This window comes from Equus caballus, chromosome 7 (assembly GCF_041296265.1).
Source record: "Equus caballus isolate H_3958 breed thoroughbred chromosome 7, TB-T2T, whole genome shotgun sequence".
NCBI lineage: Eukaryota > Metazoa > Chordata > Mammalia > Perissodactyla > Equidae > Equus > Equus caballus.
This window is the reverse complement of record NC_091690.1, coordinates 42,880,796-42,895,197: the sequence shown is the minus strand read 5'-3', so window position 1 is coordinate 42,895,197 and position 14,402 is coordinate 42,880,796. Positions and strand designations below refer to the sequence as shown.

At 38.8% G+C, this 14,402-nt stretch overlaps 1 protein-coding gene across 7 annotated transcripts in view; it reads left to right on the top strand.

The window, feature by feature from the left end:
• The window catches only part of NCAPD3 (non-SMC condensin II complex subunit D3), a 64,636-nt gene that overhangs the window by 24,328 nt on the left and 25,906 nt on the right, over positions 1 to 14,402 (top strand). For 5 of the 7 annotated variants that reach the window (XR_011440901.1, XR_002809173.2, XM_070273926.1 and 2 more), the window contains exons 14-19: positions 5,200 to 5,273; positions 5,817 to 5,951; positions 6,739 to 6,959; positions 11,737 to 11,928; positions 12,274 to 12,371; positions 12,465 to 12,580. Coding sequence is in view for 5 of the 7 variants with exons in the window: in XM_070273926.1 (XP_070130027.1) it covers positions 5,200 to 5,273; positions 5,817 to 5,951; positions 6,739 to 6,959; positions 11,737 to 11,928; positions 12,274 to 12,371; positions 12,465 to 12,580 (836 nt within the window). In the remaining 2 variants the exon portion in view is untranslated. The remainder of the gene's footprint in view (positions 1 to 5,199; positions 5,274 to 5,816; positions 5,952 to 6,738; positions 6,960 to 11,736; positions 11,929 to 12,273; positions 12,372 to 12,464; positions 12,581 to 14,402) is intronic. The other 2 variants (XM_070273928.1, XM_070273927.1) reach the window with 1 other exon arrangement.

Here is a 14,402-nt window from a genome sequence, read left to right as displayed (position 1 = left end):
GTTAGGGGAGGATCTCAGTCAGCACCAAGCTTCAGGCTGATTGGAAACCAGATCATCAGGCAGCAGCTTTTAAAGTATGCAAATGTATACAGTCCTGTGGGCTGCAAGTGTAAGCCCTGCTGGCCACCAGACTAGGTGATCTGGAGGTGTTCCCTGGATGGCAGGCACACAAATTGGGGCTCCAGATGAGTATATAAGCTTCTTTCTGGGAGATACCAGCAAGCTGTAGTGAGGTTGTGGGAGAGCACAAACACAGTAACTCCAGCTTACGATCGCCAAGAGCACCTCCACAGGCCTCTAGGTGTGTACCAGACCTGAAGCCTGCCCCAGGCTGGAGCTCCAGGACCAGCAGATAGGCCTCTGTCTCAGCAAGACTGCCGTATGTTTCAGTCTGCTGTCAGTGCACTGCCTTGAGGGTGGTCCCCTGCCAAGAACTCTCTGGTTGCTACAGTCCTTTGGTACCCAGGAACGCAAGCCCTCCTGGCCACCAGAGCCAGGTGATCAGGGGCATCCTCTGGGCAGCAGCTGCAAAAACCAGGGCACCAAACATAAAAATGTAGAGCGCTGGACATGTGTAAGAGCACCCCTCCAAGAAATGCTGGTGCTCTGGAGGGTGGCAGAGGGAGAATATGAAGATAGTGCCCACCCTCTGAGGTCTCTGGAAGGGTTTATGGTTAGCCCTTAGATGTGCATTTAATTAGAGGCCTGCCCCTCAGGCTACAGCTATGACGATAATCTCACAGGCCTCTTTCAGAGAAGATTAAGAGCTTCTGGGTCTGTTGTCTCTTCCTGTGCCCTGAGGGAGATAACTGTTTGAGAACTTTCTCCATTGGTTACACTTACCTGGCTTCTGCAAGCATAAGCCGCCAGAGCTAGGTAGTGTAGAGGCATCCCCTGGCAGCAGCTGCAAAAATCGGGGTGCCAGACGGATATAAGCTCCTTTCTGAGAGATACTGGTGAGCTGGAGCAAGGCAGAGGGAGAATGCAAAGACTGCTTCCACTAGCCTCCACTCCCTGAGAGCATCTCTGTAGCCTCTTCATTGTGCCAGACCAGAAACCTGCCCCTCAGGCCAAAGCTCCTGGACAAGCAAATCGGTCTCTTCCTCAGAAGCCTGGGGGGTGTTTCATTCTGCTGTCTGTGCAGCATCCTGGGGGTGAGAGTCTGCCCAGGACTGTCTCTCCAATTGTTACAATCCTGTAGGACCCAGGAACACAGTGCCCTGGCCTCCAGGGCCGGGTGATCCAAGGGGCTTCTCTTGGGCTGCAGCCACAAAAAGCGGGACATCAAACTTAAAACCAGGGCACCAGACATGAGTAAAAGCTCTCCTCTGGGAGATTTTGGTGCTGTGGAGCATGGCAGATGGAGAGCGTGAAGATAGTACCTGCTGAGGGGAATAAAAGAAAAATAAATGGCACCTGCTAACTTTAGCAAGACGAAGAGAGCATGAAAATGATGCCCACCAGTTCCTCCTTCCCCAGAGCGTATGCTAACAGGCCTCTGCCCCTCCAGCTGACTCTTTAAGACTAGCAGGTGAATCTCTTTCACAGAAGGTCTGGGTGCTTTTCAAACAGCTGTTGCTATGCTGGGCCCTGGGGTGGGCGAGTGTGCAGAGCCCTGTAAGAGCTCTTTGTTTCTCACTTAGCTACAGCCTTTTGGGGCTCGTGGACAGGAGCCCCATTGGTTTTCAAAGCCAGATGCTTTTGGGGTCTCCTCTCTCAGGTGCAGGTCTTAAAATTTGGGGAGGCTGACGTGGGTTCTGAACCCTCCGCTCCTCATGGAGAAGCTCTGAGTTTGTAAGTACCCTCCTGATTTGTGCATCTCTGCACCAGAGGTGAGGTTTATGCGAGACTGTCTCAGCCCCTCCTACCTGCCTCCTTGTGTCCTTTTTCTGTTTGCTGCTGTGAAGGAGTTGCTCAGCTAGTTTTCCAGTCTCCTTCAGAGGAAACTGTTCTATATGTAGCTGTAGATTCTCTGTTTTCCTGGGACGAGGTGAGTGCAGGATCTTCCTACTTAGCCATCTTGAACCCTCTTCCTTTGCCATTTTTTTAAATGAGTTATTTGTCTTTTTGTTTTTGAGTTGGAAGATTTCGTTGTATATTCTGGATCCAAGTTCCTTATAGGATACATGATTTGCAAATACCTTTTTCCCATTCTGTGGATTGTCTTTTCACTGTCTTGATGGTGTTCTTTGAAGCATAAAACATTTTACCTTGGATGAAGTGCAGCTATCCACTTTTCCTTTTTTTGCTTGTGCTTTTGGTGTTATAGCTTAAAAACCATTGCCTACTCCAGGGTCACAAAGATTTACTCGCACGTTTTCTTTTTCAGCTCTTACATTTTGTTCTATGATCAGTTTTGAGTTAGTTTTTGCATAGGGTATGATATAGGGGTCCAACTTTGCATATGAATGTCCAGTGGACTTAGCACCATTTGTTTAAAAGACTCTTTTTTGCTTTTGAATGCTCTAGGCACCCTTGTCAAAAATCAACTAATTGACCGTAGATATATGGGCTTATTTCTGTACTCTCAGTTCTATTCCATTGATATTCTGTTGTCTACCTTTATGCCGATACCACACTATGTTGACTACTGTTGCTTTATAGTAATTTTGAAATCCCCAAGTATGGGTTCTGCATCCTTCTTGTTTTTCAAGATTGGTTTGGCTATTCTGTGTCTCTCACATTTCCATATGAATTTTAGGATTGGCTGTCAATTTCTGTGAAAAAAACAGTTTGGCTTTTGACAGGGATTGATTTGTAGATAACTTGGGGACTGCTGCCATCTTAATGTTAAACCCTCCAATCCGTGAACACAGGATGCCTTTGTATGTATTTAGTCTTCTTTAATTTGTTTCAATGCTGTTTTGTAGTTTTCAGTGTACAACTCTTGCTCTTTAAACTTATTCGTAAGTATTCTTTTCTTTTTGATGCTATTGTAAATCAAATTAGTTTCTTCATTTTCAAATTGTTTATTGCTAGTTTTTACAATTGAATTTTGATGATCGATCTTATATCATGCAACCTTGCTAAATTTGTTACTAGCTGTAAAAGTTTTTCCGTGGATTCCTTAGGATTTTCTACATATTAGGTCATGCCATCTGTGAATAGAGAGAGTTTTATTCCCTTTCCGATCTGGATGCGTTTTATTTCTTTTTCTTGCCTATTTTCCCTGCTGACACCTCTAGTACAGTGTTGAAAAGAAGTAAGGAGAGCAGATATCCTTGTCCTTCTATGCTTTGAGGGAAAATTTGGTCCGTCACCATTGTGATGTTAGCTGTGAGTTTTTTCAAGATGGGCTGTATCAGAATGAGGAAGTGTCCTTCTCTTCTGAGTTTGCTGAGTGTTTTTATCATGAAAGGGTGTTGGCTTTTGTGAATGCTTTTTGTGCAGCTGGAAATAATCATGTGGTCTTTGTCCTTTATTCTATTTCTATGGTGTATTACATTGGTTGATTTTCATATGTTGAACCAACATTTCATTCCTGGGATAAATCCAAAGCATGGTGTATAATCATTTTTGTATCTTGCTAGATTTGATTTTGCTAATATTTTGTTGAGGACTTTACATCTATATTCACAAGGGATTTTGGTCTGTTTTCTTGAGATGTTTTTTGTCTGGTTTGGCTCTCAGGGTAATACTGGCTTAATGGAATAAGGTACAAAATATTTTCTGTTCTTGAAAGGGTTTATGAAGAATTGGTGTTAATTTTTGTTTTAACATTTGGTAGAATTCTCCAGTAAAGTTATCTGGTCCTGGGCTTTTGTGCATGTGTAGGAAGTTTTTTGATTACTAATTCAATCTCTTTACTTGTTATAAGTGTATTCAGACTTTCTATTTCTTTTTGAGTCAGATTCTGTAGTTTGTATCTTTGTAGAAATGTGTCCATTTCATCTAGCTTACTTAATTTCTTAACATAAAATTATTTATAGTATTCCTTTGCAATCCTTCCTATTTCTGTAAGGTCAGTAGTAATGTTCCGTCTTTCATTCCTGATTTTATCCATTAGAATCTTCTCTTATTTTCTTAGTCAGTCTAGCTACAAGTTTGTTAATTCTGTTGATCTTTTTCAAGGAACCTACTTTTGGTTTAATTGATTTTTCTATTGTTTTGCATTCTCTATTTCATTTTTCTAGTTGTACTTTCTTACACATCAGCAATTCTCAATGTGTAGTTTGGGGTCTCTAAGCCTCCCTCAATGGGTCCTTGAAGTTAATATTGTTTTCGTAATAATATCAAGACATCACTTACCTTCTGCACTCTGATTTTGTCATAGTGTCAATTGGAGTTTTCCAGAGGTCCCATGACATGAAACTGTGACAGATTGCAAGCAGAAGCAGAGATGAGAATCCAACTGTATTTTATTAAGTCAGGCATTAAAGAGTTTTCCAAAAATGTAAAACAATGCCATTCTTTTCACTGTATTTTTCTTGTTTTGGAAATATAGTTATTTTTCATTAAAACTATGCTATTTATAATGACATGTCTTGTGATTTTAAAATGAATTATTAAATCTTTTACAATTCTCAGTTTAAGTTTCTAGTTCAGATTAAAAGATATAATCCACATTAAAAAAAGCTTTTAGGAGTCTTCAGTAATTTTTAATAGTGTAAAGGGGCATGTGATTGAAAAGTTTTAAAGCTATTATATGTTATCTTACTTAGTCTTTAAAAGATCTTATGATTTAGATATTCCTGTTTGTAGCTAAACAAAATAGAAGAGCTAAGTAATTCCTTCAAAATTTTAGATGTAGGAGCCAGGACTTAAAACTGAATTTTTAATATTCCAGAATTGGTGCCCTTTTAAAATTAAACCACTCTGCCCTTTGTATTACTGTGAATAGCTAATTATTTGAATTTTTTTCTACATCATTTCTTACTCTGAATTCTTGGGATTTAAAACAAGCTAGTTAGTCTTTATGGTGCTTTCTCTGCAGGTGTAGGGTGTTAGATACTATGTAGTCTTTCCGTGTGGGTTGTTAGATACTATGTAGTCTTTCCGTGTGGGGTGTTAGGTACTATGTAGTCTTTCCGTGTGGGGTGTTAGGTACTATGTAGTCTTTCCATGTGGGGTGTTAGGTACTATGTAGTCTTTCCATGTGGGGTGTTAGGTACTATGTAGTCCTTCTCAGTACTGTGTGGGGGGTTTTAGATACTTTGTAGTCCTTCTCAGACTCCAGTGACTCTGAGGTCTCCTCCACAGAAAGATGTATCATGCAAATGCTGAGAAAGAGGATCCGGGATGAGAAGACCAACGTTAGGAAGTCTGCGCTCCAGGTTTGAGTTTTTTCTAGACGTTATTTAATGTCCTGTCTTTTTAAGCACCAGAAACTTGGAAATTCAAGAGAATATTTTTAAAATGCTCTGGCCATATTCCTTACTTAACCTGTTTTTCACTTAACATTAGTTGACCTTGACCCTGTTATATATAAAATACATGAATGAACCAAAGGATTATCTGTTTTTAAGATTTCCTCCTGGGTTGCTGGCTTTTAAGAATCACCAATTTATATCTTTAATTTCTTTTTTTAGAATAGGGGTTCTTAACCTGGAGACTATAGGTGGATTTTGATAGGATTCGTGACACCCCTGAAATTGTTTGCAGAAATGCTCGTTTATATAAAATTTATGTCAAATTTTCTTTAGGGAGGGAGGCCTTAGCTTTCATGAGATTCTAGCAGGTGGGATGTTACTGAGAGGAGGGATAAATCTGTGACCTAAAAATGTTAAGAACCACAAACTTAAGGAAGGGTTTTCGCCTGCAGTTTGTCTTTTCACTCTGCGTAAATCATCACTTCATGTTGCATATGCACCTTCTAGGTATTAGTGAGTGTTTTGAAACACTGCGACGTCTCCAGTATGAAAGAAGAGCTGTTAATTCTGCAGGAGCAGTGTCGTGACCCTGCAGTATCTGTCCGGAAGCAGGCATTACAGTCTCTTACTGAACTTCTTATGGTGAGAGGCAAGGCATTGTGTATATAATATGGTATTTTACATCAAAAATAATTCACCATAGTAATCACCTGTTGCTAAATATTAAATTGACTTTTAGAAACTCTCCCAAGTCTGCTGTAGGAGTATACAGTGTAAGAGAAAAGAAGAAGTGTCTTTCAATTACATATGGTAGATTACGTTTCATATTAAATATAATTATTAACTAATGCTAGAGAATGATGATGGGTAGGCTTTTCTTGACTTCACTTAAATCTCACATAGAAATATGAATTTTAAAATTAATTTGGTTAGGCCAGAGGCCTAGATTAATTTTTGTGAGTTAGGACATATTAGATGATATGCCAAAAGAGCAGATCTACAAGTCCTATATGTAATTTACTTCTGCCAAATAATTAGCTTTTGAAGAATTTTAAAAGTGTGTTTATTTCTTTAGTTCATGATAAAAGGCATTAAGCAATGTGTATTTTTACCTTCTCCATCAGCATCTATTCTAATTGCTCCTTGGGATAAATATTTCTTGTTTGCTCTTGATCTTCAGTTACAAAAAGTGCTGAGTTACTACTAATGATAAAATAATGATTTTATAAGTTTAAAATTTCAGTATACACTGATTTACACGCATATTTCAAATGTTTGTGTTTTTTTCAGTTTTATGGTTTATTTGTGATTGTGTGTGTGTGACTGTTTTTAACATGTCTCAAAACATTGATCACAAGTTCACTTATTTGTATTTAAACTTCTTATAGTGCTAGACTCCTTTATGACTTCATAATTTTTAACTCCTAAGGCGCAGCCTAGATGTGTCCAGATACAGAAAGCCTGGCTGATGGGGATCATCCCAGTTGTGATGGATTGTGAGAGCACTGTGCAGGAAAAGGCCCTGGAATGCCTTGACCAGCTTCTGCTGCAGAACATTAAGCATTACAGTAAATTTCATAGTGGAGATGACAGCCAGGTGCTAGCTTGGGCACTTCTTGCTCTCCTCAGTGCAGAAAGCCAGGGACTGAGGTATGTTAATTATAGCACTTGTTTTCCTTTTAGAAGACCATAAGGGTTTTTATTGTGAATTTATGTATTGATCTTGGAAAATCAGCTTTCCAAACTACTTAATATATCTGGAGACTCAATTTTGGTCTTCTTTTCTTGACCTAATTCAAATCTCTTAGCATTTTCTTGGTGACAGTTTTTGTGAAGCCTTTAATCACTTCCTTTGCTTCTCTCTAAGTGTTCTCCAGTTTTAAACTGATATCTTAGTATGTAGTGGAAAGCACTGATGGAGGTGGTGTATTAGTTTTACAACACAATACTCTTTACAATACTGGTTAGTATGAAAGATGACTTCCTAGTTCTTACAAGTTAAACTTTTTCTACATTTTATTGCATTGGTTGGCTTACTAACACAGTATTTTTTCCTCTTGATAATGTTTATTGAGCATATACTGTACAGTGAACATTGTAGTGAGGAGTGGGCACGTGTAAGGAGAAATTTTAATCTGCACTGCAGTCATCTTACAGTTAGTGTTTGTGCTATCTTGACTAGCTTTTCTTTTTCTTTTTTTATCATAAGAGAAATACTTCCCTACTTGTTTACATGTAGTTTTGGAGGAATTGGCATACAGTAGAAAGAATAATAGATTTAGTATCACAAAATATTATTCTGTGGCCCTGGCAAATCACCTCATCTCTCTGGGCCTTAGTTTACTCATTTGTAAGAACAGCCAGTTGGATTACGTGATCTCTTAAGGTACCTTTTGGTGTTAAAACTCTATGACCAAAAATGCTCGTTAAATGTTTTCTCAGTACCAACTGTATGCTTTGCTGAAATTCCTAGAAGGGAGGGGAATTTAGCCAGCAATAGAATCATCTGCTTTTTCACTTTTCTTAGGGCTGTCTCACTGTGCACACCCAACATATTAGAGCTTCAGGGAGATGAAAGGGAGCAGCCATTGTCACAAAGCCAGAGAGGCCTGCTGTCGTTTATAGGAAGCTGTTGGGAATTTATTTCATTTATTTTTCTTTTTTAAACTTTCATGTTGAAATATAATGTGTACAGAAAAGTGTACAAACCATAAAGTCAATAAATACCAAAAAGAAAACATACCCATATAACCACCACCCAGATCAAGAAATAGAACATTACTAGGCCCAAGAAATGCCCTCACACTCCCTTCCAGCCATTCTTCCCTCCTCAAAGGTGGGTAACCACTCCTTAGTTTTAACACCCTCTGTTAGTTTTCTCTGTGCTTCAACTTCGTTGATGGAATTCTGTATCTATTCTTTGTGTATCTGACTCTTTCCACTCAAAGTAATGCAAGATTGATTCAAGTTAATGTGTGTAGCTACAGCTCATTCATGTTCATTGCTCTGTCTATGTATGACATTTATGAATAAACTACAATTTATCCATTCTACTATTGATAGATAATTGGGTTGTTTCCAGTTTTTGGTTATTACCTGTTATGCTGCTATGAATATTCCTATATGTATCTTTGGTACACATGTACATGCATGTCTGTTTGGTATATACCTAGGAACAGTGTTGTTGAGTATGTTTTTATTCACCTTCAATAGCTACTGCCAGGAAGTTTTCCAGAGTGGTTGTACCAGTTTACATTCGCTCCAGCAGTATGAGAGTTCCAGTTGCTCCATACCTTGACCAGCATTTTGTGTGGTTAGCCCTTTTCCTTTTAGCCATTTGGTGGATGAATACTGGTATTTCATTGTGGTTTTAATTTACACTGCCATGTTGACTAGTGAGAGTGAGCCTCTTTTCATGGGTGGATTAGCATTTAGATATTCACCTTTGTGAATTACCTGCTCAGGTCTCTTGCCTTTTTTTTTAGGCTGCCAATCTTTTGCTTGTTCATTTGAAAGCATTCATTGTATATTTTGTATACAAGCTGTTGTTATATGTATTGCAAATATCTTTTTCCATCCTGTGATTTACGTTTTTATTCTCTTAATGGTGTCTTTTGATGAGTTCAGTTTGTCAGTGGTTTTCTTTATGATTAACGTATTTTTAAAGAAACCTTTTCCTACCTCAGGGTCATATAGATATTCTCCCATATAATCTCTTAGAAATTTTATTTTTTCTTTCCCCCGTTATAGTTAGATCTTTAACTTACCTGCAGTTAAGATGTGTCTTAAGCTTCCTTCACAGGCTTTGTTTTCATTTTAAGATAAGGAGCCTCAGGATTTCAGTGTGGGTGAGGTAGCGGTGCTGATTGGGCTGTGCATAAAGTGAAACTAGAGAGGTATGCAGACCCAGGTAGTGGACAGCTGTCATACAGCGTGCCAGGAAGTCTGCTGTTTTCAGTTTTGAAATTGGTTTTTCAATTGTTTTGAAAGAGTTTTCAGATTGAAAACAGAGTGAATGGGGGGAGACCGTTGATGAATTTAAAATGGATGAGTAATACAGGATTTTATATTTTAGGAAGTGTAGCGAATGGAGTTGTGTTTGGTGACCAAGAGACAGGACTAGAGTCTGAGAAAACAGGCCACCCTTGAAATGATTTAAGTTAAAGATGATGAAGGCCTGGATCAAGGTGAGGGCAGTGTGAATGGAGAGAGTGGGATCTGTTTAGAGCTGTTTCACAAGTGGGAGAATAGGTTCGGTGAAGATTTGGTGTGAGGATTAAAGGAAATCAGGGTACTTCCTCTACTCAGGTTGCTCACAGTCTAGTGGAAAGAGAATAAATGCATAATTTTAGTGGAAAGTGAGTTATTGGAGCAGAAAGGGAGGACACCTACAGTTTGGTGATTTTTTTTACTTGTTTTTTCTTTGTTCAGCTTAGGATAGCTTCCTAGAGATGGTGGCATGAGCTAACTCATTCCCTGAAGTGGAATAAGTAGAAATTAAGCAGGCAGCCAAAACAGTGAGAGTTTCAAGGCAGGAAAGAGTGGTGCAAAGGCTTAGAGGCCTGAAGACCCCAAGAATTCTAGCTAAAATTACTTGTCAGTGGATCAGCACTGACTGACGTCTGGAAAGCAGGGTGAGGGCAGGTTGGGGAGCGGAGGGAGGACTGGAGATGGAGATCGAATTTCAAATGTGTGCTTGCAGTGCTTTGTTGCAAGTCTGAGTGGAGAGCTCTTGGTAATGAATGAGGTTGCACAGAGTTAGGTTGTAGGTAAGAAAAGAGGACTAAGAAGAGAGCTTTTCGAAATCAGTAATTAAAGTGATTGGAGGAAAAGAAATTAGTGAAGGGAAAAGAAAAGAGATCAAACAGATGGACCACAGTTTAAGGGTGTAAAGAGTGGTCAGAAATGTCTAGTAGAGGTCACATAGAACGAGGACTGAGGAGGGTCCATTGGTTTTGATATTAGGCTAGAAGTCAATGGTGCTTTTCAAAAGAAGCAGATTAGTGTTTGTTGAATCGCATTCTGACTTGTTAGGGAATGGCTTGTGATCAACAGTGGGGCTAACTGAGGGGTAAGTTGGGAGCCTTATGGGAGCCGCTCAAGTGATGTGCAAGGGTGTGAATTGTCAAAGAGGAGCCAAATTTAAGATTTTAAAACTGGAAGTTTAGAGAATTTTTTTCCCATTCTCTTGGCTTCCTATGGTAAACGTCACTTAATGTTTTGTGTGATTCTTGTTAAATTTTAAAATATTTGTTGATTGCATGTATCATTTTGGACAGTCATCAGATATAGATCATGTTGTGAACCATCTGCAGTAAAACTGTAGGTGTTAATGGATAAATATGAATCGATAGCTAATTTATTAATAAAGCCATTGGTATATGTTTGTTTGTGGATGTGTTTGTTTTGTTATAGTTGCCTTCTGCCTGCTTTGAGAATTCCTTTTTTTTTTCAGTTAATGAGAAAGTCTTAATCTGTGTGTGTGTGTTCTCCTAGCAACATAAGAAAAATTGACTTGGGGAAGGAGTGTTTTTTTCTCTTCACTTGAATATATAATGTTGCATTTGTCTCATGGGTCATATGATCTCATGCCGTGCTGTGGGAAGAAGTAAAATAAGAAATGATTTAAAAACAACAATGACATAAACACTTTAGAAGTATTTTTTGTTTTGTTTTAAAAAGGTTTGAAATATATATTTCTTAGTGGTATTGGTAGGTCATAGCAAATTTTAGTTCATTTAATATTACCATATTTAAATGCTAGGATGTCATTTCTCTCTAATCTTTCCATTGGAAAAAGGACAATGTCTACATTTTTATGTCACTAAAAACCTGTAAATTCTGGATGAATTTGTTATTGGTAACCTATTCCATATGTTTGTATATAAATTTTGGAGGGATGAACATGAGAAAGTTCTCAAATGAATTATGAAATTTTATTCTTTGCTTTAAAAATAAGTACTTTATGCGGGTGGCCGCGTGGTTAAGTTCGCGCACTCTGCTGCAGGTGGCCCAGTGTTTCGTTGGTTCCAATCCTGGCCTCGGACATAGCACTGCTCATCGAGCCACGCTGAGGCAGCGTCCCACATGCCACAACTAGAAGGACCCACAACGAAGAATATAATATAACTATGTACTGGGGGACTTTGGGGAGAAAAAGGAAAAAAATAAAATCTTTAAAAATAAATAAATAAATAAATACTTTATAAGAGGAGAGATAAAAATATACCTTATTCTGTGTACTATAAATTTAAAAGATACCTAGTTTGGTATCAAATGTGCCACTAGCTAGGAACCTCGACATGGATGTTTCATGTGCCAGAGGAATCTTGGAGCAGCAGAAGTTGATAGCCTTTCACTGGGGGGCTGATCTGAAAGTTTTATATATTTATAGTTACAATTCTGCTTTCCCGTCTTTCTTTTCTAGCCGCTATTTAAATAAGGCTTTTCATATCTGGTCCAAGAAAGATAAATTCTCACCTACTTTTATAAACAATATGATATCCCACACTGGCACGGAACATGCTGCACCAGCCTGGATGCTGCTCTCCAAGATTGCTTGCTCATCACCCAAGCTGGACTACACCAAAATAATAGAGTCCTGGGAGAAAATCAGCAGGTTTGCATGCTTGTAATTTAACCGCTGATAGACACTAAAGATTCTTAGAAACAAAACTCATCTCTTAAGGAAGTGGGCTATTTCATAACTATTTCTATATACAGATCTTTTCTTTAAATTCCGGCTTAAAAATAAACATGAAAAAGAAGTATCTCTTTTAAGCTTTCAGTTTACCTTTTGTTCAAGTACATTAAGTGCCTTAATGTTCCTACAACTTGACTCCTAAACCGTGCTACCCTACTTCCTCCAGAACTTCCTCCCTCCTTCTAATCCAGAAGAAATTATTTTGTTGGCAGTAATGTTTCCTTTGGTTCTATATTGATATTTCTTCTGCCCTTTTCATAGTCAGCAGAATCCCAATTCAAACACCTTGGGACATGTTCTGTGTGTTATTGGGCATATTGCAAAGCATCTTCCTCAGAGCATGCGAGACAAGGTAACCGGTGAGTGTCTGTTGGACAGTTTTGAAAAGGCCTTGCCTCTCACTTTGTATGTTTTTAAGCAGTTAAGCTTGAAGGGTTTGTCTTTGTTCTTAGATGTCGTCAAGTGTAAGCTGAGTGGATTCCAGTGGTCTCTAGACTTGATCAGCTCAGCCGTTGATACTTTGCAGAGACTCTGTAGAGCATCTGCAGAGACCCCTGTGGAGGAGCAGGTATGCTGCAAGCTCTCCTGGATATGTTTTCCAGTGTATTGTACTCAGACATAGGACTCTGTTGTGAAGTTTGAGGAGTGTTCTCTATAGAGAACCTGTAGGATAGGTGGTCCCCAGCAGCTATTACTATATGTGACAAGCAGTTGACATCCCCCAAGGTCTTGGCTGCTAAAGACATACGATTCCCTGAGGAAGTCACCGTCTTGGTTCTAGGTGCAAGTGCCTTTGAGGAAAGCGTGCCTCCTGGATGTATATTTCCTGGTGAGGACTCTGCAAGGTTATCTTTTAATAAGTGATAACTCAGGTGCTGTGAGAGCCTTGTTTCTCCTCCTCCTTCACTTCTACCCTTGTTCCAAGAATGCTTAATAGACAATCTTCCACCTAGTCAGGGGCTTCCCTCCAAAACAGGAGATTTCTGATCATTTAATAAGTCAGTCCTAGGAGACACCTATCCTGTTACCTAACACTCTCTTACTCTCATATCTCTTGTTGTATCATGTCCCCAGAGTTGCCCAGAGCCTGCAGCTACTGTTTTATATAGATGCATAAACACAAATCCAAACCAGTATTTTGTGAGAGACAGAGGGTTCCTTTGACTCCCTAAAAGGTATCCATATCAGAATCTCTAATAAATTATTTTATTACTGTGTATTCTATTTTTTATCATGAAATATACTCCTAGACAATGCTAACCATAAGAAATTTTAGGACTGAGGGGGATTATTAATAATGATTCCAGAAGTCAAAAATTAGTTTAAATAATTGCTGGAATATATTCATTTCCAAGAATAAAAACATTATTGCTCCACCTGAGGTACCTAGCCACCTTCCTATGCTTCCTTTTCTTAGCTGAGTTCCTTAAAGAAAGTCCTTCCTCAGTAAGTTACATTTTCTATTTGTGGTAACAGATGTAGTAGAACAATACATTGTAACTTTTTTGCTCAAGACTTAAAACAAGTTGAAATTTATTTAACTTAAAATGCCCAGCTCTTTCCATGTAAATGGAGTCTGGTGTTTGCTGGCATATGCCTTTTGGCATTTTTGGTGAAAGGGATACTTGCTTTATTATTTGATTTTTCTGTTTATCTCTGGATCCAAGAAACTGCATGAAGAACTTTTACATAAGGAACATTACCTAGGTAGGGAGCATATTGGAATAGCAGAAAACAGATTTTTTTAAAAAGCTGTTAATGAGGAAAGAATGATGTAGGAAAAAAATGGGGAAAAGTTTATATGGCAGGTTACAAAATCATGATCCTTCAAGTTTCAGTGGCACACAGTTTCTTAGTGGCAGAGCTGTGCCTGGAACTAAGGTGGCTGATCCCTCTCCCAGTGTTTTATTCACCAGCGTGAGCTGGAGGAAGGGTGATCTGTACTGTGAGAGTCGGGGGCATCAGAAGCCATTGGCTGCTTGCTAATGGCCCATAGTCATTCAGACAGTGAGTTATATCATTGTTAGAGTCTGTGAGAAAGACCAAGAGTTGTCTTCAAATTTAGAATTCGAGAACTAGAAGAGTGGTAGAACTTACTGCTCTGTTAGAAAAAGGGCCAAGGTTTTAGCTCTGCCAACACTACTTCCTTGGTGGTAGATAATAGACTAAGGCCTGAGATCTTCTAGAATCTTAGTATATTTTAAATCCATATGACCCAGATGTTTCCCCTAAACATAACTTCTCTTTTTCTTTTCTCTGTAAATGAACATTCTGTATTTTACTGAGCAAAACAAATTACCCAAAGAATAGATGCCAGCAGTGTATGTGAAAGGACTTAGGTCTTTGGGCATTTTTGCTATCTATATGCTTGGTATGAGTTAATAGTGTTT